General features: G+C 40.5%; 1 protein-coding gene across 4 annotated transcripts in view; it reads right to left on the reverse strand.

The window, feature by feature from the left end:
- Positions 1-22,504, reverse strand: part of STK38 (serine/threonine kinase 38) — a 40,700-nt gene extending 18,196 nt beyond the window's left edge. Inside the window, exons 1-5 of one of the 4 annotated variants that reach the window (XM_064597531.1) lie at positions 22,217-22,504; positions 16,898-17,030; positions 5,860-5,911; positions 4,841-4,963; positions 3,004-3,087 (exon numbers count right to left, since the gene is read on the reverse strand). In XM_064597531.1, the coding sequence (XP_064453601.1) occupies positions 3,004-3,087; positions 4,841-4,963; positions 5,860-5,911; positions 16,898-17,028 (390 nt within the window). In that variant the 5' untranslated portion in view covers positions 17,029-17,030; positions 22,217-22,504. Of the gene's footprint in view, positions 1-3,003; positions 3,088-4,840; positions 4,964-5,859; positions 5,912-16,897; positions 17,034-22,216 lie in introns of all 4 variants that reach the window. The other 3 variants (XM_045866793.3, XM_045866794.3, XM_064597532.1) reach the window with 3 other exon arrangements.
- Positions 22,505-24,858: the final 2,354 nt, after the last annotated feature.

Genomic DNA, 24,858 nt, shown 5'->3' on the forward strand with positions numbered 1-24,858 from the left:
TACCTTATCTACCTCAAATGTGTAATAGTAATCAAAACACTGCTGCATGTTATCAAATCCTACCGCCCCCCCGTTACGTAAGTGTCACAAGATGCAAAGCTGGGTCCTATCAGGACTATGTTTATTAAGACCCAGTCCAAATCTTGAATAGAGGTTTTGTTCTTAACATACGCGGGGCTTGAGTTCTACTCTATATTCAGAGGTGAAGATGTATCAAAGCTCACAAACTGGCACTTCCTTGGCAAACTCGGCCCCTGGTTGCTAGTGTTGTTTGCTACGATGTCCTGTATGCTTGCCTGTTTTATTGGAATGTCTTCGGCAAAGTCAGGCACTCGCTCTTCCCATAGAACGCAGCTCCCAACCCTCTCCCGTCTTACACGTAACCTGCCTCCTTCTTCCCACGGGCCTCAGGGCACTCGAGTTTACAGACTGCAGTTTCAAGGCTCTACTAAAATTGTTTGGGAACTTTTTAAATAGCTTCAATGTTGCAGAAAACTTCGTTTTGTACATCTCTACTTAGGATACAAGGGTGGGAAAATGGAAGAGAAGGGTGGTAAGGAAATCATGAAGAAGCTGAGTAAGGGCAGATGCTTTTCCTCAGTTTTCATACAGAAGCAAAGCTTTTGGGAAACAGTAATGCCACCTGCTCGACTGCAGCTGAGGCTAGGCCCCGGGCATTAGCAGACACGAAGCCCATACAGGTCAACCTCCACCTGCCTCTGCTCTCCTGGCTGCAGGGGAGGCCTTTACTCGCCGCACGGAGCCAAAGAAATGGGGAGGCACTACTACTACGACTTGTCAGCGACCCTGGAGGACAGAATGGGGACTGCCACATTCTCTGTGTGTCAAGGGGAAAGCTATAGGCCACCTGTGCACACCTGCCCTTCTCTTCTGGGGCTGACACAGCAGCTAGGGGTGGAGTTAGGTAAATAGAGGGTCAGGGAGGGAAGAACCAGAGGTGCAACTCTCATCAGAGGCTCCCTTCCCTGTTCCATAAATATTTAATGGGGTGGGGAGTTACATGCTAGCTGCTCTCCTGAGCACTAGAAAAGCAGAGATAAAAGTCTGTCTTTTGTCCCATCCTAATACGATCCTGGCATCACAACTAGAGATTACATTACTTTGCAGCGTAAGACACTTGAAAAAACTAGCTAAATGCTGGTCTCTTATCCTTTAAAATTTATTTTCTGAAGAGCAAAATCTCCACCCTATGGATCAGAATAGCAACCTGAACTCTCAGTGAGTAGCTTTAATTCCTGTTCAGTTTAGTAAGAGGAAACAAAAAATTTTTCCTATGGATAAGGCACCTCTACCTACAAAAAATAAGGCTCTGAATCTAAACTTTGTCAGCCCTACCCAAATGTGATGGATTTGTCCTGGTCCACCTCCTCGCACACCCTAGCACAAACTACGCTTCGAGATGGCTGACCCAGGCAGTGTGTATGGCCAGAAACTATAACTGGACAACAGTGAGATCAAACCCAGGGAGCAGAGTCCAGCAGCAGCAAGGTGAGCTAACAATTCAGTTAATGCATTGTTTAAAATCCTAATTTTCACAGAAAGTCCCTCTACTCTCATGTCGGAGAATTTTAGAAAATGATTTTGAAAAAGGTACAATATTCAAAAAATTTTTACACCCTATGTTCCGATCGTCCTCTGTGACCATGCTGGGCAACTGGCACATGCTATGAAGGATCAATAAGGGAAAATCATGATGCACACTTCTTTTTACAATGTGAATCTGAACATTAATTATTTGATAAAGAAACGTTTTAAGCCTGGTTAAAACTACAGGAAATAGGTCTTGTAAAAATAAAACTTACTTATGAAATACAAAATATACTGACTAATCAATACAGTTTTACATTTCCCTTTTCAAGACTAACTGAAACTCCTTCAGGGCCTACACCCATACCACACACTAATTTTTAGATAATACATAAATAGGGCTGTTGAGCGTTGAGTGAGGTTGGTATTAGCATAAGCTATGGTGTCTGAAGGTTCACTGCCAGGGTATTTGATCTCAACCGAAATTCCTGCAAGTCTAAGCTTATGGGTAGCACATGAAAACTGAAGAGAAAATAAAAACTCCAAATTGTGACTGGCACTTAAAAGAAGGGCAGAGAAGCCTCAATGATTATGTCTCCTCTCAAGAGGCAGAAGGGACTAGGTGCAGGCCGGTCTCCATCCCTGCTCTTGCGCTCTATACCCAGAGCTCTCCTTGCCACAGGGTCTCTCTTTGCCCTGATTCTTTACAGGCATATGCAGGCATCATCCACTACTGTTCTTAAGCAAACTGCTGAATGAAATTAGATTTACAGAAAGGCAGCATTCTTGTTTTTAATATACTGCCCAATACTTAAAATTTTATTTTGCATAAAGTACTTCTGCATCTTATAAATCTATATGCAAAGTAGGTTTAGGTTTTAGAAAGTGTTCTGAATCCTTAAAAGAGAATTTGCACTGCTCTGCCGTTTGCATTAGATTTTTTCAAATTCATTCAGAAAGGAGACTGGTCTCTCTTGGGTAATAACGAGCTACTCAGAAGACCCAACTTTGGTTTGAATGTACAGAATGAAGCATATTAAGACACATTTTAGATTGCAAATTCCAAGTTCTAGTTCATAAGTCTCAGTTCCAAGGTATATATATACCATTTCTCTCAGCATTCAGTAGGAACATGCTACCACAGCAAGTGTGACCTCAAAAACAGGCTCCTCGTGACAAGCACAGCTTGTGATCAACTGGGAGACACAAACAGCAGATGCTTCTAATAGGTTTTCAACTTTTAAAAGACCACACAATGTAAGGCATTATTTGTCCTTTTTAAAATATATGTAACTGCTTCTTTGTTGGGGAAAAAAAGTACTATTAACTATATATTCATACATGACAGTGCTAAAGAAAACTGTAATAAGAAAATACATTTCAAATAAAAAGAACAGTTTTACGTGACAAAGAACTTATAAGCTGACTAAAATCACTGCTACAATTGTGGTTTACCTGCTCTTTTTCAAGCATATCTGCTTTACGGAGTATTTTCATTGCATACACATGCCCTGTATCTTTCTTCTGAACAAGCCGCACCTAAGAGTTATAAAAGAAATGCCAAGTCAAAAGTTCTCAATGTCAAGCTAGAGCTTTCATGTGTTTTAGGAAATACTTTAAAATGAAAAAGTATTATAATATTAATATAAGCAATCAGCAATAACAAAGCAGAAAAAAGTGCTTTTTAATGTTCCAAAATGGATATATTTATTGTACACCGTGAAGTCAGCCCTGGGAACATTCTCAAACATCTCCACATCTGAACAGCTTTGGCTCCCTAGTTGAACCCTCACTTTCGAACTTAAGGACCATTACACCAGAGGCACATGGCATCCAGCCAGCTCAGAAACCATAAGGAAGCCATGACAACAATGTTTAAAACAACTGTAGCAAAAGCTCATGCATAGGAAAAATGTCTAGAAGGAAAAAAAACCTAAAATGTATAATTAGGGAAATGGGGTTTTATGCAGTTTTCCTTTCTCTTTTTTTATCTTCCAGTGTTTTTAGAAAGAACAGATAATTTTATGATGAAAAGAAAACTAATGGTCTGCAAATCCAAAGACAAACTTCTTGGCAAGTCCCTGCACATCCTCCCCCCACCCCACCCCACCCCCAGATACATATGCTTTCTTCTCCCTGCACTTTTTTTCATGTTTTTCCTGACTGCGTCCCACATCCCTTCCTCACTAAACAGAAAGCCCTTTTAGAGGTGGTACCGTACCTTTCCCTTTCTCCACGAGCCAACAGGGATTCTCAACACTGAGGAATCAATTTAATCTTTCACCTGTGTGCCTCTAAGTACGTACTCACATTTCCCCTAGCTATGGGTTTTTAATAATATGCTGCTCTGTTTATATAAAGTTAATGAAACTATTGCATCAGTAAGTCGTTCACTTCCGGTGTTTTCCATTAATGAAGATGACCTTGCACGGGCTCATTCAAACCCTCCCCAACAAACTGCCCTTGTGACCAAGCAGGATGCATCCACAAGACCAGGTGGGACAAACCTGCAAATACTTCCGACTCTCTACCACTCCCTGTATAACCCATTTCTATAAATTCTGTCTCCTGGGGCCATCATTTAGCGCAACAGCAATCGGGCGGGAAGAAATAAATGGTGGAAATGTGCTGTTAGTTTGCTCCCGGAGAGGTGGTGTGATGCTGGGAAAAGCAAGAGCTTTAAGTTCAGGAACTCCTTTAAGAAACAAAACAAATGGGCAAAGGGGAAAAAAAGAGACAAACCAAGAAACAGATTCTTAACTATACAGAACAATCAGATGGTTACCATAGGGGAGGTGGATGGGGGGATGGGTGAAATAGATGATGGGGATTAAGGAGTACATTTGTGATGAGCACCGGGTGATTAACAACTTAAAAAAAAAAAAATCAGGAACTCCTGGGCCCAACTTCTGGTACTGCTGCTCCCTGGCTGTGTGACAATAGAACATTATATATCCCCTCTGAGTCTTAATTTCATCATCCATAAAATGAGTTATTGTCATGATTGTAGGAGAGAAGCACTCAGTAAATAATACTGATTTCCTTATACCTTTTAACTCTCCTTCTAGATCAATACTTAGAGCATCAACATCATCTCTGGCAAAAGAGAAGAACAATCAGAGATCTGCGACAGTGGAGAGGGAAATAAAGGCCAGAAAGAGCAGTTACAAGGTGGGGCTGGCATGCCTGACCCACCTACCCCATATTTCAGTTCTATCAACAATCATGGTATGTCAGCAGCTTCAAAGTTCTGTGGTGTTTTTATATCTGATAAGTAGCTGTGGTTTTTTACCTCACCGAATGCTCCTCTGCCTATTACTTTTAAGGATTCAAAATCTTCCAATCCAAGTCTTGTTCTCTTCAAACGAAGAAACTCCGTTTCCTTCCGAGCATGCGCTGATCTCCTCAGTCGCTTCTAATGTTTAAAGTGGGAGAGAGAGGTGGGAAAGGGAGGAGCTGAAACTGCACCTTCACAGCAGTCTTAGTTGTGACTGGAAAGAAGGACCACACCAGACTAAGCATAACCTTCTGAACCCTTAAGAGATCACATCTCTCCTCCCCAGCCTTTGGACACAATAACCAAACCATACTGAACAGATGAGTGCCTCCTCTGAGGACTCTGACCAACCTACTTTGGCAATCAACTATTCTAACTTTTCTAATGAAGGAAGAATAAACAATGTTTTCCTTTAAACTTCTGTATATAAAATAAAAGGGTGTTTTTTGTTTTTTTAATTTCCCTCTGGGTTTGGTCTTTTTTTACACATTGGAATTCATTTTATACTCTATATTTCCTACAAGTTTTCAGTATTTTTCACCATTTTCCTGGATTCTATGATTCATGCCTATTTTTGAAGGCATTTCCACTGTCATTTCAGTTCCTTGCACAGTTTCTTAACTATATTTTCTCCTACCACATCTGTAGGCACTGGGGAAAGGACTGATCTGAAGAGATGTTTTGCCTTGATAATGATTTCAGAACTTTGCTCCACTTCTATAGAGGCTTTTCTGTGATTTCCATAAGCATGCTGTAATTTGCTTTTTTTTTTAATTTTAATGTGATCTCATCTCTTTCTTTTCTTGGAATTCTAAATCTAGTTAATTTATTACAACCGTGCCGAGACAAATCTTCCTCTCCCTGGTACTTAGTAGTGAATATTTCCCTTTGCATGAATACCTAAATCCAGAAGTACACCAGCCCTCCTAAGTTTCTCTGTTACTAAGCCAAATACCCTATATATCAAGGCTAACAACTTGCTGAACAAGATTTGCCATGCTGGGTTCAAGGAAAAATTTCCCAATACGAATTACCTCTTCATCTTTTAGGCCTTCTTCTTCCATCACTTTTTCTAACTTCTTTTGTCTAAAAATAAATAAAGATATTTGAAATAACAATTGAATACCTTTCTGATAAGTCTATATAAACACAGTATTTTTTAATGGTAAAAAGGTAAATCTCGGGGCGCTTGGGTGGCTCAGTTGGTTAGGCAACTGCCTTTGGCTCAGGTCATGATCCTGGAGTCCCGGGATCGAGTCCTGCATCGGGCTCCTTGCTCAGCAAGGAGTCTGCTTCTCCCTCTGACCCTCCCCCGCTCATGCTCGCTCTCTCTCTCATTCTCGCTCTCAAATAAATAAATCTTAAAAAAAAAAATGTGTATGAAGAAGCATCTAAAAAAAAAAGGTAAATCTCAAAATGCCTCATTAAAACAATAAATTACAGGGGCGCCTGGGTGGTGCAGTCAGTTGGGCGACTGACTCTTGGTTTCAGCTCAGGTCATGATCTCAGGATTATGAGATGGAGCTCGGGCTCTGCGCTCAGTGTGGAGTCTGCTTGAGGATTCTCTCTCTCCCCCTCCATGTGCCCCCCTCCCCCTCCCACCACTTGTTCATGCACATGCTCTCTCTCAAAAACAGATCTTTAAAAAAAATAAAACAAATTACAGTTACAAAGATAAGTGAAAAGATTCCCACCCTTTGTTCTCCATTTTGAAAAAAACTGTATAAGATGTTACTGCAACAAAGAATCCTATTTCAAAATGAAAAGTTCTCTCTCTTTTTTAAAGTATTTCCTCCTTAACAAACCACAAACAGCTGGTGTTTGATAACCTCTTCTATCAGGGTTTCTCTCTCTCCCTGACTGAAATCTACTTCCTTTATTTTTACATCTTCCTCCTCCTCCCTGCCACAAGCAAAGAGCTTAGATAAACAAGAGTAAAGGCAGAATTTAGAGATTCAAGGGGAGAGGCAGGAATGATCAAAACAGGTGACTGTCACCACTATTAAAACTTAAGACTCTAAATCCCTGGAGTATTAAACCTTAAAAACTGCATCCAAGAATATTTTGACTCTACAGTCTCATACAGATTTGATAAAACTAAAAGAAACAAGAAAAACTTCCTTGTAACCAATTCCACACAACCTGCATTTATTCAGCATAATAAGTGAAAGTACATTGGCTGGGATCTCTATCCCTTATCAGCATTTCAGATAACAGGCAATGTGAGCAAGACAGGGAAGAATGAAAAGTAGGAATACAGGGCACCTGGGTGTTGCAGTCGCTTGAGTGCCTGACTCTCGGTTTTCAGCTGGGGTTGTGATCTCAGGGTCATGGGATCAAACCCCAAGTCAGGCTCTGCCAGGCTGTTGCTCTCCCTCTCCCTCTGCCTCTCCCTTCTGCGAACTGTCACTCTCTCTCTCTCTCAAATAAATAAATAAATCTTAACCAAAAAAAAGGAGGGAGTATATGAAGCAACAGCTTGTAGGCTAATGTGGGGAGGCGTGTAGCACTTCAAATGTCACACTAAAAGGGCTGGCTCTTAGTCTGTAGACAACTAAGAGCTACAGGGGCTTGTGTGTAAAGGAGTGATGTGATGAGGTTTCTATTTTAAAATGACAGTCAGCAGTAAGGAGCTGAGGGACTGGCAGGGAAAGTAATTGACAAAGACTGAGGCAAACTAAAAGCTCTCCTAATGATTCAGATGATATGGAGTCCAGATCTGAAACTAGGGCTGGAAACCTACAATGAAGTGAACAGAGGTACTACAAAGATGACTAATTCGTCATAGGAATCAAAGGAAAAATCTTAGACTTTCTTGTGTGGGAGGATAATGATGCCGCTAAACATGACAGGAAACACAAGAAAAAGGACCACGAAAAGATAATGGGTTTTATTTTGGTCAATAAATAATTATTGCAATAATAGTAATTAGTTAAAATTAATATCATGTTAGAAATCATATTACAAATCCACAGAATCAGATGATATATAACAAGTTGTGTCTAAGCTCTCAGAAAGTGAAAAGATCTACTCTGACCCTGATGGGGAGAAAAAAAAAGCACTTACATGGCTTCCAGTCTGCCTACTTCTCTGGGTTCCCAGAATATTTTGTGATACGCATCTTTGTTTGCATGTGTATTGGAGGGATAAGGCTGTACTGTTGATACTTTCAGGAAATGTATGTTATTTAGCTGAAGCACAGAAGAGTAAAAAGAATCAAAGATAACATCATGGCAAGAACTATAACTCAACTACGGTCAGCTCTTTTTATGCCTTAAATAGCAAACACCATCATACTTTCTGACTCTATTTTCTTGGATGACCACACCAGACTGGGCTAGAACAATGTGCCCAATGTGTGTCCCAGAGATGGCTGCTTCTGACTATATTTTAAATCTCAATTCAAACTAAGAAGTTTTCCATAGCTTGACTGCAAGTGTAATTAAATTGGTTTCTGTACCTACCCGAAAGTAATCAGAATCAACTCCTTGAACACAATCAGATTCGTTCATTAGAAAAAAGCATCCAGAAACAACCTATCATGCAGAATTATCCACGGTAATGATTTATTGGGTCCAAGCCAAAGAAGACCTTAAAGACACCCAAAATGGCAAGCACAGCCCAAAATGAGGCTTACAAGTGACATCCTCTGTGAGATGACACTAAGAAATTACTGCTAACTTTGTTAGATTCATGGTGGCACTGCAGTTATACAAGCAAATGGCCATATTTTTAGAGATGTACACTGAACTACATAGGATTGAAAGGACAGATGTTTGAAATTTGCTTTAAAACACAACAGCAAGAAAAAATAAAATGGAACAAATTTAACAAAATCTTGATAATTACTGAAATCTGAGGGATGAATATATGGGAGTTCACTGTATTAGTCTTCCTGTGTGTTTAAAAGTGTTCATAATGGGGGCACCTGGGTGGCTTAGTCGTTAAGCGTCTGCCTTTGGCTGAGGTCATGGTCCCAGGGTCCTGGGATCGAGCCCCGCATCGGGCTCCCTGCTCCACGGGAAGACTGCTTCTCCCTCTCCCACTCCCCCTCCTTGTGTTCCCTCTCTCGCTGTGTCTCTCTCTGCCAAATAAATAAATAAAATCTTTTAAAAAACAAAAAAAGTGTTCATAATGAAAAAGAAAAGCAGGCCCCTCCACTGGTATGTCTCTGATCAAAGACCAGTTTGGCTAACAGTCCAGCCTTTGGTGAAGCCATTCTTCCACTCAACTCCAATGTTCCAGAGCAGTACTCTGGGAGAGAGACTGGCCACTTTCACACGCAGAGGCCACACCCAACCTCACCCCATCAAGGCCTTCCATGCACTCTATTCTATTTATTTGCATGTGAGCCCACTTCTCATAGAAGACAGTAAGATCTTTGGAAGGCAGGGCCCATATCTGAATCCTCCTTCTCCACTAAGAATAGTGCTTTGTACACAGCAACTTTATAAAATGCATGTTGCCAAATGGGGGGAAAAAGAAAATCAGAGTTTGTAACAATGTGCAAGACACATTCATGACTATGTGTAATTAGCTCCCTTTGCTAACCATAATTTAAGTTCATCTCACAGCACAACTTGATTCAGAGGTTTCAGGGATGGGAGAAAAGGGCTAGTCCATTCTACGAGAGCTGACTAGACAATATTTCTCATTTCTGTTGATGAGACATTTAAAACCAGGAAAAACAGTATAGAAATAAGCATTACTGTTATTTCCATGATCAAAACTGAGAAAAATCTCAAATACCCTAAAAAGAGTTTTACACAGATTTTTTAAAAATCTCAACAAATGGGGGTGCGTGGGTGGTATCATAGGTCAAGTGTCCGACTCTTGGTTTTGGCTCAGGTCATGATCTCAAGGTCGTGAGATCATGCCCTGGGTCAGCTCCGTGCTTGGAGCTGAGTCTGCTTGTCCCTCTTCTTCTGCTCCTCCCCACTGCTCTCTTAAAAAAAAAAATCTCAACAAATTACTTTGGTTTGACTGATACATCTAGTCAGTGAATAACATTCAAAGGTCAAGACTTACTCATCTCTGGGACTTAAGTAAAACTGACACTTGCTCACTAATAATAATCACATATTACAACTCAGTACCAGATCAGACCAAACACAGCCACAGGAAAACCTGAGTAAGAATACCTAAAAGGAGTAGCAGACAGTGCTGGTTCTCAAAGGGTAAAATGTAGGAAAGTTCTGATTTGATTTGGGGGCAGGAGGGGAGGGAAGCATACCATTACTTCCTATTAAATTGGATTTTTGTGGCTTTAATTAATCCACCAAAATAGTATTCATGAAGAACAAAACCAACACAGAATATTTTATAAGAAAAAACGTCGGGGGAGCCTGGGTGGCTCAGTCGTTAAGCGACTGCCTTCGGCTCAGGTCATGATCCCAGGGTCCTGGGATCAAGCCCCGCATCGGGCTCCCTGCTCCGCGGGAAGCCTGCTTCTCCCTCTCCCACTCCCCCTGCTTGTGTTCCCTCTCTCGCTATATCTCTCTCTGTCAAATAAATAAATAAAATCTTTATTAAAAAAAAAGAAAAAAATGTCGGCTTCCTTGGTTTTGATTTCAGGCTGCTATAAATTATTTTTTGTATGAATAACTAGGCAATCATCAATATTTACTGGGTACCTAGGATCACGTAAGAGAGAGAATAGGAGAACTGCTATTCCTAAATAACCATACCATCAGAGGCAAAACAAAGATTAAATAAAGAAGATGAACTTGCACTCTTGAGTGGGTTCAGTTTATAGTCTACCACTAGCATTAACAGGAGACCATCAAACAGAACCAGACTCAAGGGGTTTAACTGTTTTTAAATCAATCAGTAGAACTTGCTGTAATGTTTCTAAACCCACCCAATGTTCTCATATTCTACTTTCATACAGGAAACCATTCCTAAATGATTTTTATTCTTTCTTCTACTTCTAGGCTTTGGTTTCATCTCCCCTGTTGTTAAGTACTTTGTTTCAGATATAACCTAGTGCATTTCTACCATAAATAGAACAATGCAAAAGGTACATATGTGTGGAAGAAATACTAGAGATTTTAAAGGCATCCAGACAAGGCATTTACATTGAAAAGTTATTACAACCTGATCTCAAAATTTACTAGCCCAATACTTATTTCAAACCATTCATCACATACTAGTTATATACTCATAATAAAATGTTTCTTTATCATTGTCTCATATTATTTAAACTCTGCTTATTTATCAAGGTTCTATGACATTTCCACCCATAACATGAGAAAGCCTGAAAATCCATTTTCTTTTTAAGATTTTTTTTTTTGACAGAGAGAGCGAGAGAGCACAAGCAGGGGGAACAGCAGAGGGAGAGGGAGAAACAGGCTCCCCGCCAAGCAGGAAGCCCGATGCGGAGCTCAATCCCAGGACCCTGGGATCATGACCTGAGCCAAAGGCAGACGCTTAACGACTGAGCCACCCAGGCGCCCCTGAAAATCCATTTCTGACAGGTTTGGTTTTTTTGTTGTTTTTTTTAAAATAGGCTCCACGCCCAGCATGGAGCCCAATTCAGGGCTTAAACTCAGAACCCTGAGATCAAGACCTGAGCTGAAATCAAGAGTCAGACACTTAATCAACTGAGCCACCCAGGCACCACATCTAACAGTTCTTTTTTTTTTAAGATTTTATTTTATTTTTTTTTACAAAGAGCGCATGAGCAGAAATAGGCAGTGGCAGGGAGAGGGAGAAGCAGGCTCCCCACTGAGCAGAGAGCCTGATGCGGGACTCAATCCCAGGAACCTGGGCTCGTGATCTGAGCCAAAGGCAGACGCTTAACCAACTGAGCCGCCCAGGCACCCCTATTGCTTTTTTTTTTTTTTTAATGAAAAATAATGATGATTTGATAACAACAAAAATTACCAAAAACAAACACTCTAATCCTCTTAAATGTTTAACATTCTCTTCTTACACCTGTCTTTTGATTAATTTGGTCTTTAATTAATCCACCAAAATAGGGGATTTAAGAAAAGCAAAACCACCAATGCTTTTGGAAGGTGTTTCCATCTTAAGAATCCAAAACAAAAAAGCACTGATTTCAACTCATTTTTGGGTTCAATTTTAGCGTAAATCACAATGAACACTTATTTTTTTTTTAAGATTTTATTTATTGGGACACCTGGGTGGCTCAGCTGTTAGGCGTCTCCCTCCGGCTCAGGTCATGGTCCCAGGGTCCTAGGATCAAGTCCCTCACTGGGCTCCGCTCAGCAGGGAGCCTGCTTTTCCCTCTGCCTGCCACTCCCCCTGCTTGTGCTCACTCTCTCTCTCTCTCTCCCCGCCCCCCCCCTCACTTTGGCAAATAAATAAATAATAAAATCTTTTTAAAAAAATAAAATAAAGATTTTTATTTATTTATTTGAAAGACAGAGAGAACATGAGCAGGGGGAGGGGCAGAGGGAGAGGGACAAGCAGACTCCCAGCTGATCACAGAGCCCCACACAGGGCTCAGTCTAATAACTAAGATCATTACCTGAGCTGAAATCAGATGCTTAACCAACCGAGCCACCCAGGCGCCCCCACAATGTAACACTTATTAATAAAACATAAACAAAACCGTATGTCATACTATTCCTAGAGAATGTGATATATATTAATGAACCATAACGCAGAGCCAGTAGGATTAAAAAATCAACTATTATTAAACAAAACAAGGTTCAGTCTGTTGAGCATCCAACTCTGGGTTTCGGCTCAGGTCATGATATCACGGTCATGGGAGCCACATCAGGCTCTGTGCTCAGCGCAGAGTCTGCTTCAGATTATCTCTCCCTCTCCCTCCCACTCGCTTGCATGGTTGCTCGCTCTCTCTCTCAAATAAATAAATAAAATATTTTTAAAATAAAGAAATAAATTGGGGTGCCTGGGTGGCTCAGATGGTTAAGTGTCTGACCCTTGGTTTCGACTCAGGTCACGATCTCAGGTTCTTGAGATCAAGCCCCACATCGGACTCCACACTAAGCAGAGTCTGATTCTTGCCCTCTCTCTCTGCCCCTCTCCCTGTTCATGTGTTTGCTCTCTAAAATAAAAATAAATAAATCTGCAAGTAAATAAACAAAACAAGGAACTTAATCAGAATTCATAGTATTTGTTTTGAAACTACAACACCAGAAACTCCGATTTCAATACAGTGGTTGTATTAAAAAGAACTATCTACTTCCAACAGCATGCCTAGAGATATATTGTGCAAATTTATCTTTGAATTCCCCATCATCCTAACATAGGGCACTCTGCAGGCATTTGTCTATTTCAAAGAGCAGCAGCTAGCCACCACCAGCTATAAAATATTTTGCTATTCCACATACAGATCTGCATATTTAAAGTCTAAACATGATTTACACCCTCATGAAGAATGTGCTTGCAAAAGCCCTTATCAAAGTATTAGCATATCAAATCTAGCAACATACAAAAATAATAATATATTATGATCAAGAGGGTTTTACCCCAGGAATGCAAAGTTAGTTTAACATGCAAAAAATCAGTCCACTGAATTCATCATATTAAAAGAATAAACAATGATGCAGAAGATGCAGAAAAATCATTTGACAAAATTCAACACCCACTCTAATAAAAAACTCTCAGCCAACTAGGAACATAAGAAAACTTCCCCAACCTACAAAAGGCATCCTTGAAAAACCTACAGGTAACATCACAACAGTGAAATAGTGAGTGCTTTCACCCTTAAATCAGGAAGAAAATGAAAATGTCTACTCTCACCACTTACATTCAACATTGTACCTGATACCCCAGCCAATACGATAAGGCAAGAAAAAGAAAGAAAAGGTGTATAGAATGGAAAAGAAGAAGTAAAACTCTCTATTTGAATATGACATGATTGTTTACACAGAAAATCCTAAGGAATCTACAAAAAAGTTAGTAGAATAAATTAGTAAGTTTCAGGATATAAGGTCAATATACAAAATTCAGTTATATTTCCATATGCTAGAAGCAAACAATTGGAAAAAAAATTTTTTAAATATCCACTTAAAGCAGCATCAAAAAAAACCCCCCAAAATACTAGTAACAGAAGAACAAAATAACATGTAAGACCCCCACACTAAACACTATAAAACACTGCTGGAAAAAATTAAAGACCTAAGAGAATGGAGAGATACAGTATGTCCATGCATCAGAGATTCAATACTGTTAAGATGTCAATTCTCCCCCAAACTGATCTATAGATTCAATACAATTATAATCATAATTCCATCAAGCTTTCCTCTAGAAATTGACAAGCCGATTCTAAAATCTATATAAAAATGCAAAGAACCGGGAGCCTAGGTGGCTCAGTCGTTAAGCATCTGCCTTCGGCTCAGGTCATGATCCCAGGGTCCTGGGATCAAGCCCCGCATTGGGCTCCCTGCTCTGTGGGAAGCCTGCTTCTCCCTCTCCCACTCCCCCTGCTTCTGTTCCTGCTCTCGCTATCTCTCTCTCTCTGTCAAATAAATAAATAAAACCTTAAAAAAAAAAAGCAAAGGACCTAGAACAGCCAAAACAATCTTGGGGGAAAACAAAGCAAAACAACGAAGCTGAAGACTTAAACTAGAGGACTTCAAAACTTACAATACTACAGTAACAAAGCCAGTGTGATACTGGCATAGGGACAAACAGATCAATGAAACAGAAGAGAAAACCCAGAAATCAGGGCACCTGGTTGGTTCAGTTGGTAGAGCATGTGACTCTTGATCTAGGGGTAGTAGGTTCAAGACCCACATTGGGTGTGGAGATTACCTAAAAATAAAATCTTTAAAGAAAGAAAAAAGAAAACCCAGAAATACACATATACCACAGGGTATTTGATTTTTGACAAAAGTGCCAAAGAATCTGATGGGGAAAAGGAAATCTTTGCAACAAAGGGTGCTAAAACAACTGGATATCCATAAGGAAAAAAAAATAAATCTCAACCCCCATCTCATACACTTATTAATTCAAGATGGATCATAGAACTAAATGTAAAAACTAAATTATAAAACTTCCCAAAGAAGATACAGAAGAATATCTTTTTTACTTGGGGGCAGCAAAGTTTTACCACAAAAGAAAAAAAATGCCAAATTAGATTTCACCTAAATTTAAAACTTCTGCTCATCTAAAGTCACTATAAAGAAAATGAACAGGAGGGGCACCTGGGTGGCTCAGTCGGTTAAGCCTCCGACTCTTAATTTCAGCTCAGGTCATGACCTCAGGGTTGTGGGATCGAGCCCTGTGTTGGGCTCCGTGCTCAGCAGTCTGCTGGAGATTCTTTCCCCTCCCTCTCCCTCCCCCTCTGCTCCTCCCCCACCCAGTTCTCGCGCGCGCATGCTCTCTCATTCTCTCTCTCAGATAAATAAAATCTTAAAAAAAAAAAAAATGCTGACATACAAACAGACATTTTGTTAGCAAAAATGTAAAGCAACTGGAACTCTCACACAATGCTGATAATATTCTGGAAAAAGGGCTAGCAGTTTCTTACGAAACTAAACATATACTTATGTATATTTATGATCCAGCAATTCCACTCCTAAATATTTACCCAAGAATTGAAAACAAATGTTCACAAAAAGATCTGTACACAAATGTTAATAGAAACATATTCAAAACAGCCCAAAACTGAAAAAAGCCCAGATGTTCATCAACAGAAGAATGTAAAAACAGAGGTATAGTCAGAAAACAGAATGGTACTCACTCAGCACTATAAAGGAACAAACTATTGATACAACAGCAACATGGATGAACTTTGAAAACATCAGGCTGAGTGAAAGATGCCTTACTCAAATGAGTACTTACTATATGAATCCGTTTACATGCTCCATTTGTATGGAATAGGCAAGACTAATCTATGATAGAACCAAAATTACAACAGTGGTTGCCTGGGTTTGAAGGAACATCTCCAGGAATCAAAGAACTTTCTGGGATAATGGTAATGTTCTATGTCTTGATAGGAGTTTAAGTTCTACAGGTATATACATTTGTCAAAACTCATTGAATGGTACCCTTCAGATTGTGCATTTTGGTTGGAACCCCACACTGGGTGCAGAGATTACTTAAAAAAAAGAAAGAAAGAAAGAAAGAAAGAAACACACCTAGAGGAAGACTGCATTTTACCATATGCAAAATTTACACTCTCTTAAATATGTATGTATATATATACACATGTATATATATGTGTGTATATATATATATATACACATATTGAACTTGTTATACAAGGAGACATATTCAGAAGTAAAACACTGAAATCTCCAACACGCTTTGAAGCATAGCAAAAAATTAAGATAGTTTAATGAATGGATAGAAGGATGAATATGTAACACAACAATGAATGACAATTATAGAATCTAGATGATGTATATAAGGGTATTCAGCATATTAATCCTTCAACTTTTCTGCACTTTTGAATATTTTCATAATAAAATGTTGGGAATAAAATTTTAATTACACGTTACTACATGAACAGTGTACACCGGGTCAATAACAACAGGTGCCAAGTGATTAAGTGATTACTATATGAGAAGCAGTATGGTGGTTACTCACATGCGTTATATATATAATCCCCACAGCAATCCTGCAAGGCAAGTATTATCCCCATTTTCCAGATAGGGAACTGATACACAAAAAGACTAAGAAACTTACTCCGGCCTCAGATAGCTACCAAACGATAAAGTCAGGATGCTAAACCCAGGTCTGATTCCATAAGGGCTGTTCTTTCTGTTATGTCATACTGCCTTAACAATGAATCCAAGGATGTGGCCCAATTTATTTTTTTATACTACTATGGAATTCCGTGTTATTTTTTTTTTCCTAAGAGTTCACTTTTAAGTAACCTCTGAACCCAACGTGGGGCTCAAACTCACAACCCCAAGATCAAGAGCCGCATGCTCTACCAACTGAGCCAGCCAGGTGCCCCTGTGCTATTGACTAGTAGTAGAAATAAGTGGGTTAATAGCAATTGTAATGGGATAGGCTATTACACTGCTGCAGCTATTCTTATCTCCTTTCAACGATATTATGAATGTGTCTTATGATACTAGACACGAATGCCAAAACCATGACACAATTTTCTCAAACACAGTTCTTTACCTCATTTCTCGTTCTTCATGTTGAGCGATAAGGTTGCTATAAAAATTCTCCAGTGTCACTTTGGTCATGGTCACCCTTTCCTTTGTGTGATTACTCATGGAGGAGCAAGGTGTTGAGCCTGTCATTGCCATGGCTGCTAGAAACAAAAAAAGAAGAGGTATCAGTTTTGGAGTTAGAATCCACCAATCATACACTCTCCTCACCTACTGGTAGGAAAGTAAATTGGTACAAGTATTCTGGAGGACAAACATATAATATACAACAAAAGCCAGACAAACAGAATACTTGATGAAAATAAGTATATATTAATGTCCTATGACCCAGAAATACCATCTCTTGGTATTAGGCCTAAAGAAATTGTCTCATAGGCTCTTAAGAAATGCACAAACTTGTGCATTACAGGAGATGTTTATTATGCCATCATTTGTGTTATAGGAAGTTGAAGCCAATTCAGTAAGAAAATAAAATGCTGTGGGTGCACATAAAGAAATAACATGTGGGGCGCCTGGGTGGCTCAGTCGTTAAGCGTCTGCCTTTGGCTCAGGTCATGATCTCGGGGTCTTGGGATCGAGCCCCGCATCGGACTCCCTGCTCCACGGGAAGCCTGCTTCTCCCTCTCCCCCTCCCCCTGCTTGTGTTCCCCTCTTGCTGTGTCTCTCTCTGTCAAATAAATAAATAAAATCTTAAAAAAAAAAAAAATAACATGCATCAGTCAGAAGCAAATCTATCTGTACCTAAAAGTGACATGAATATATCTTTAATACATACGTTATAATTTTAAAAAGAGAACAAGATCATAATATAAACATAAATTAAGAATATATAATACAGACACAGTAAAATTTTTTGTCATCCAAAAATCTACCTTGAAGAAATCAAAGACCCATAAGGATTCATACACAGGGGGCTCAATGTAGCACTGTAATGATAAAACCTGAATACATAACAATAGAACTGATTAAATTATAAAAAGTCCTATAATTGAGGGCGCCTGGGTGGCTCAGTTGGTTAAGCAACTGCCTTCGGCTCAGGTCATGATCCTGGAGTCCCAGGATCGAGTCCCAGGATCGAGTCCCGCATCGGGCTCCCTGCTCGGCGGGGAGTCTGCTTCTCCCTCTGACCCTCCTCCCTCTCATGCTCTCTGTCTCTCATTCTCTCTGTCTCAAATAAATAAATAAAATCTTTAAAAAAAAAAAAGTCCTATAATTGAGTAATGCACAATTAAAATATGTTCAAATGTTTAATGTCAGGGGAGAGGTTTCCAATCTACGCAGGAAAAGGTTACAAAACAGAATATATACCATGATTTCAATTTTATTTATGTGTTTACTAGATGTGCACAGATTATTTGAAATATGTATCAAAATGTTACTAATGGCATAACTCTAGGCAGTAAGAATGCAATAGATCATTTTACTCTTGTTTGGGCTTTTCCACATTTTATATATTTTCTTCAATGAGCATGTACTTTTACTATTAAATTACCAATAACTTTTATTTATTTATTTTTAAGACTTTATTTATTTGAGAGAGAGAGAATGAGAGAGAGCACATGACAGGGGAGAGGGTCAGAGGGAGAAGTAGACTCCCCACTGAGCAGGGAGCCCGATACGGGACTCGATCCAGGGACTCCAGGATCATGACCTGAGCCGAAGGCAGTCGCTTAACCAACTGAGCCACCGAGGCGCCCCACCAATAACTTTTAAAGATTTTATTTTTAAGTAATCTCTCCACCCAATGTAGGGCTCGAACTTACAAACCCAAGATCAAGAGCTGCATGCTCTACTGACTGAGCCAGCCAGATGCCCCAAATTACCAATAACTTTTAAATTTATACCATTTCTAGGGCGCCTGGGTGGCTCAGTTGCTTAAGCGACTGCCTTCGGCTCAGGTCATGATCCTGGAGTCCCTGGATCGAGTCCCGCATCGGGCTCCCTGCTTGGCGGGGAGTCTGCTTCTCCCTCTGACCCTCCTCCCTCTCATGTGCTCTCTCTCATTCTCTCTCTCTCAAATAAATAAATAAAATCTTTAAAAATAATAATAATAAATAAATAAATTTATACCATTTCTAGAGTTAAAAAAAAATCTGTAACTAAAATGCTCATCTACAGGTATATATGTACTCTGACATGTCTTACAGTATTTGATAAATATATGTTATTTGGATTTACAAGTTAAAACAAAAAACTGATAAAAACAATGTTACAAAGAAAAAACCTGAATCATAATTTTGGTGATGGAAGATATCTTAAAAACAAAATACCCTGACTTCCTCGTTTTACATATGAGAAAACTGATACCAACAAGGTTTAAATAGCTTATAAAACATTTTTTTCATAGATTTAAATCTCATTTTCCCCCAAATATTTTTGCCAGCCCATACTGTTACAGTTGGCCAGACCATTCACCAATCTAGACTTGCTCCAGCATTGGCAATAATGCTCAATATTTTATCCTTATCATGCCTTCCTCCAACATGACCTGCCTCTAAGTCTGTCCTTTCATCCCAATATAAAGCTGAGTAAAAATCAGGAGGGGCCAGGGGCCATTTTCAAAGATAGTACACTTTATGAAAGTTTCCTTAAGGTTCTCCCCTTAATACTTAGCAGCTTTTTAAATTTTCTCATAGATTAGGGCTATTAAGGAACGAGCAAACACTTATTATTACTAAGACAAAAGGCTTAACATTAAGCAATTTTATTAAAAGATATTCAGGGGAAAATCATGTAAAGAATAATCCTTTCAGAGCAAAGAGATTCAAAATCAAGGCTCTACCTCAAATATTTTTATTCATGAAGTGCCAAAATTGTAAGTAATAACAAATTCAAGAAAGTGAACTCAGCTCTACCTATGTTATTTGTTACAATGTTATTTTTTATGAGGAAGTTTCTGCTGATACCAAAGCAAACCCAAATATTTTTAGGATATCAGTAGAATTGTTTAAAGACCTCTGGTTTATGAAGCTTGGGTGTGGTTCCTTATTTGTCAGCCTGTACCCCCTCCACCCACAATGAAAACCACATGCACTCTAAGTCTGGTGAAGAAATTTTCAAACCAGATTTAAAAACAAGTCTGAAGCAAGGGAGTGCTTTGTACTCCTCCCTTGTCTGAACACTTCTAGAGACCTTTTTTATATACATATATGTGGTTACATTTTAACAACTGAAATTATTCAACATAAAAATGCAAGTATTTAAACCTAAGACAAACGGTGCCTTTCATATAATAGGTGGTTAATAAATGTAAGTTGAGCAAGTTAATGATTTTTTAGTTGTCAACTAAAGAACAAAATTATATTTACATTGATAAGTATATAAATACTGAGGTGTGGAACGTTTTTACTCATTTAAGTCACTGGCATGGCTTTCTAAGCTTTTTTTTTTTAAAGATTTTATTTATTTATTTGAGAGAGAGAATGAGATAGAGCATGAGAGGGAGGAGGGTCAGAGGGAGAAGCAGACTCCCTGCCGAGCAGGTAGCCCGATGCGGGACTCGATCCCGGGACTCCAGGATCATGACCTGAGCCGAAGGCAGTCGCTTAACCAACTGAGCCACCCAGGCGCCCGCTTTCTAAGCTTTTAAAAAGATCAACAGGATATTAAGTGTACTCAAAGATGCTCACGTAACAGACCAACAAATTTCCTAGCAGGATGATTTTCAACCTTCACATAGTCTCTAATGTAATAGCAAAGGTTGCACTATCCTTCCCTTTGACCTTTCTTCAAAACTTCTTCCTCCTTCCCTTCCTCCACTCATAAAAGGCTTAGCCTATTCTAATAACCTTTCATCAAAAGATAAAATTACTATTGCCCTATAGCAATTTATAGCTTTACCGGGTCAACCAAGTACTTTTTATAACACAGGGCTTTCCTCATACTTTTGATAATTCAAGCCTTCATGCCCTGACCTACAGGCCACCAGAGGCCCCTTCCCTATTCATTTCATTCTCCATCTCTGCAGAATAAGGGAATAGGTAGGTAAGAAATTCTTAAAAGTTCTAAAAATTAACAAAAGAATGTGATCTTCAAAGGTACTGCAAACATAAAAGTAGATTAAATGAAAACCATTGTTTTATTCAACCTAGATGGTTATCCTTGATTGATTGACTTTACAATGGTACTGTTATCTCTATGAATACTCCTTCCCTCACCAATTATTTACGTCTTTGTGACTGACAATCCAGTATCTTTCATTTGGGTAAATGAACACGGATATCATTCCTTAAAAATCACATATCTTAATTTCTCCTCCTGAGCTGTAAGCCATGGGAAAGCAAGCACCTGTCTTACACTACTTTTAATATCCTTCTCCCATCTCATGCACAATGCTATGCACGTAGTAAGGACCTTATAAAAGATTTACTGAGAAAGCACTCATCTTTCCTGACCATTACTAGGAACTGAGAATATGTATGTATGATTGGGATAGAGCTGGGAGGTGAAGTGGTTTTCTATACAAAGTTGGAGGATAGAGTTCTGGTCCTCTTATGAGTGGAGCCTGTTATCGTGGTGTTTGTTTTATATTTAGGGAAACGACATCTACTGCCTAGCTAATTCTAATTCGGAACCAAGGTGAGCTGAAAGGGAGAGGAAGCACAAGGTTTACCTCACTTCAACTTTCCTCTGTACATTTCAAAACCAACGAATTTCTCTTTGTGTCTTTTAGTCAATTCAAAGTGCAAACTGGGAGATCTGATCTCCCTACTAGCTGTTTCTGCACACTTTCTGACACAGACTTCCTCTAAGTCCTTATCGACTTTCCTTTTCCACTCTTTTCTTAAAAAAAAAAAAAAAATCGTCACTCAATTTCCCTGTGATCTTAAGATTATCTGAAGCCCAGTACTCTAAGACTAGCCATGGGGAAGGGGGCCGACTCAAAGGAACCACACCCCAAGACGGGCTTTCCACGTCTCTGCCTCACACAACAGCTCTTAGGTTCTCAGACCCCAGAAAAAAAGAAAAGAGATGGAAACCAGTACGACTGAGATCCCCGAGGAGACTTAAGCGGCTGCGGCGAGCAGACAAAGCTGGCAACATGGAAAAGAGAAGAGAGCCCGGCTCCCCGCCCCAACTGCACAAAAAGAAAGAAAGAATGGGGTGGGGAGCCTGAGACCGGGGAAGTGTGGCGAGGACCGACAGCGGAGCCTCTGAAAACCGGGAGGACGGGGGCTGTCAGTAGGCTGAGGAGAGCGGCCGAGGGGCCGTCAGGACAGGGCTGGTAAGAGGGCGCCGGCGGGAAGGGAGAACCCCAAAAAGAGACGGGCGGAGATGAGGGGGAGAGGCTGGGATGGACCGAAGACAGCGGCAGCAAGACACTCACCAGAGCCCCGGGGGAGGAAGAGCTGGGGGCGGCGGACAGCCGCAGACGCCGGCCGGGCCAGCGACCTCTCTCGACGGGCGGACAGGCGAAACCCCAGCGGCAGCACCCCGCCGACCAGAGAAGAGGATAGGGACGCGTTAGGGTCTCTGAGGCAGGGGCCGAGGGGCGGGTGCGGGTAAGGACAACAGGAAGCGCTCCAACTGCCGGAAAAGACGGCGGCGCGAAGGGGCCAAGGCAGCCGAGTCCCCCGCCGCGTAGAAGGGCTGGCGCGGCGGCCAAGCGCCAAGACTGCGCAAGCGTGACTTCCCAGCGCCGCGGCGGGGGATTTCAGGACTGCGCGTGCGCGGTCCCGCCGCACCCACTCTCCCCGCCTTACCTGAGCGGTGGAGGCCGTACGGAGGGCAGAAGTGTGAGCTGTGGCGCGGATTCTGGGAGGGCTAGGCTGGGTTCGGGGAAGGTGCCCGTTGTTTTCTGGTTTCTTTGTGTGTTTGCTTTATTTGGAAATAATATAGACTCACAAAAAGCTGCAAAATTAATACAAGGAAGTGCGGTGTACCCATCACCCACCCAGCTTCCCTCACCATCTTACGTAACTATACTACATTATCAAAACCAGGAAATTGACATTGGCACAGTACAACCAACTAGACCAATACAAATGACTAGATTACAGACCTTACTCAGATTTAACCAGTTTGCCATGCACTCATTTGTTCATCTGTGTGTGCTTGCGTTCTCGCACTCATCCGTTCTATTAAATTGTATCACTAGTATAGTCGTCATCCCCCATCTCCCTGATTTTTGATTATCGTAGCAATAAGTCGGCTAGAGCCCGTGGTCCCATCTTACTCTTCCTTAAAGTAAGGACAAACACACCTTACTTGGGATCTGGAGAGCTCTCATAACATCAGGCCATCAGGAGGGCATCCCAGTGTGCACAGAAGAACCTGCTTTTCAAAGCTATGCACCTGCTTAGTCTGTACAACTCCGGGTAAAAGGTCCCAAGCCTTTGGACACTCATTCTTTCCTTGAGAATGGAGCACAGTGCTCTTGACCAGAAAGTGTCAGGCTCCTGGAAACAAAGATGAGTAAGATATGGTGGTTGCCTGCCTTCAAAAAGAGTATGTAGGAAGCAAAATGTGCAAGTCATTCATTATGGTGTTTTGTGCTAGTTTGGTGCCTCACTCTTGAGTAATTTGAAGACTATAGAGCTTGGGGGCGCCTGGGTGGCTCAGTCGTTAAGCGTCTGCTTTCAGCTCAGGTCATGATCCCAGGGTCCTGGGATCGAGCCCCGCATGGGGCTCCCTGCTCTGTGGGAAGCCTGCTTCTCCCTCTCCCACTCCCCCTGCTTGTGTTCCCTCTCTCGCTGTGTCTCTCTCTGTCAAATAAATAAAATCTTAAAAAAAAAAAAAAAAAGGATACTATAGAGCTTGGTTTTACCCTTCAAGCTTGGGGTCCTGGGCTTTGTTTCCTTAATGGTCTTAAAAACATAGGCATTCCTTGACTGCTTTCATCTTCCTAGACTTCAAAGCCCAGTTTCCTTTTGTCTCGCCTCATACAAAAACCACTTCACCCTTCATTCTCTGCCCAAAGGCCCTTCTCCCCCAATGCCTTTTGTTAAAGTCTTACCGGTCCTTAATGACTTAATAACAGTGCAAGATGTTTGCATAGTGCTTTTCAGTTTAGAAACCCCATTCACTCATTTAATCTCAGTTCATCCTCACAAGTCTTTGGCAGGTCACATAGGATGAGTTTTTACACATAAAGTAACTAACACTCAGAGAAGCAAAGTGACTTGCCTGAATTATCACAGCTAGTAAAGCAAGCAGCAAAGAGAGGAGTCCCGTTTTCTGATTGCAAATCCAGTGTTCTTTCTGCTTTCCCCTTTCCCCAGCTGAAGCCTTATCTTTTCCTTGGAGCATTCCCAGGTTCACAAGAAGTATCTCATTCTCTATTCTCTATAGTTCAATATTAATTTATCTGTACCCTGACTCTAATAAACACTAAGGTTTTCCTCAAAATAGCTCAGCCAGAATATGCTACTTTTCTCTTGTAGACTCCCCTGTGGCCAGGAAGTAGGCACAAAACCTAAATGCCACCAGTCACTTATACCCACCCCAGATTGTGAGTTGGAAGAAGTGAGTGTGATCTGACCCTACACCCACGGGAATGGGCCTTATTTGCCTCCCTCTACTACTGGTGTTGTTGGATCCTGCCTTTATTCTAAATGCTGATATTTTGTTCATCATGCATCTTTTGCATTAATTTTTATTTTTTTAAACATTGCATTAAAATATTATTTCGATTACTGAGTCTTTTGCCATCCTCATAAATCTTATATCAAGGGAAGTGTCTTGCTCACCTTACCCTACTCCAGACCCTGGAAAAATCACTCTGAATCCATTCTGGTCAGAGTGTAGCTGCTCCATACAGCTTCTAGAGACCTTCACAGAGGTCTCAAACCAGAATTGTGTCACATGGCCACCCTTCCTGGGAGAGCAAGTACTCAGCTTTTTTTATATTCTGTAATGGAAGCAGGCAAAAAAGAAAGGGAGTGAAATGGATATTGGGTGATCCAGCCAATAATGTCTGCCATGGAGTACATATTACTTTGCTGTTCTCTTTTAATCTAACTTCTTAAT

This window comes from Mirounga angustirostris, unplaced genomic scaffold (assembly GCF_029215605.1).
Source record: "Mirounga angustirostris isolate CCGP_5_RB_7025 unplaced genomic scaffold, mMirAng1.0.hap1 SCAF_8, whole genome shotgun sequence".
Classification (NCBI taxonomy): Eukaryota; Metazoa; Chordata; class Mammalia; order Carnivora; family Phocidae; genus Mirounga; species Mirounga angustirostris.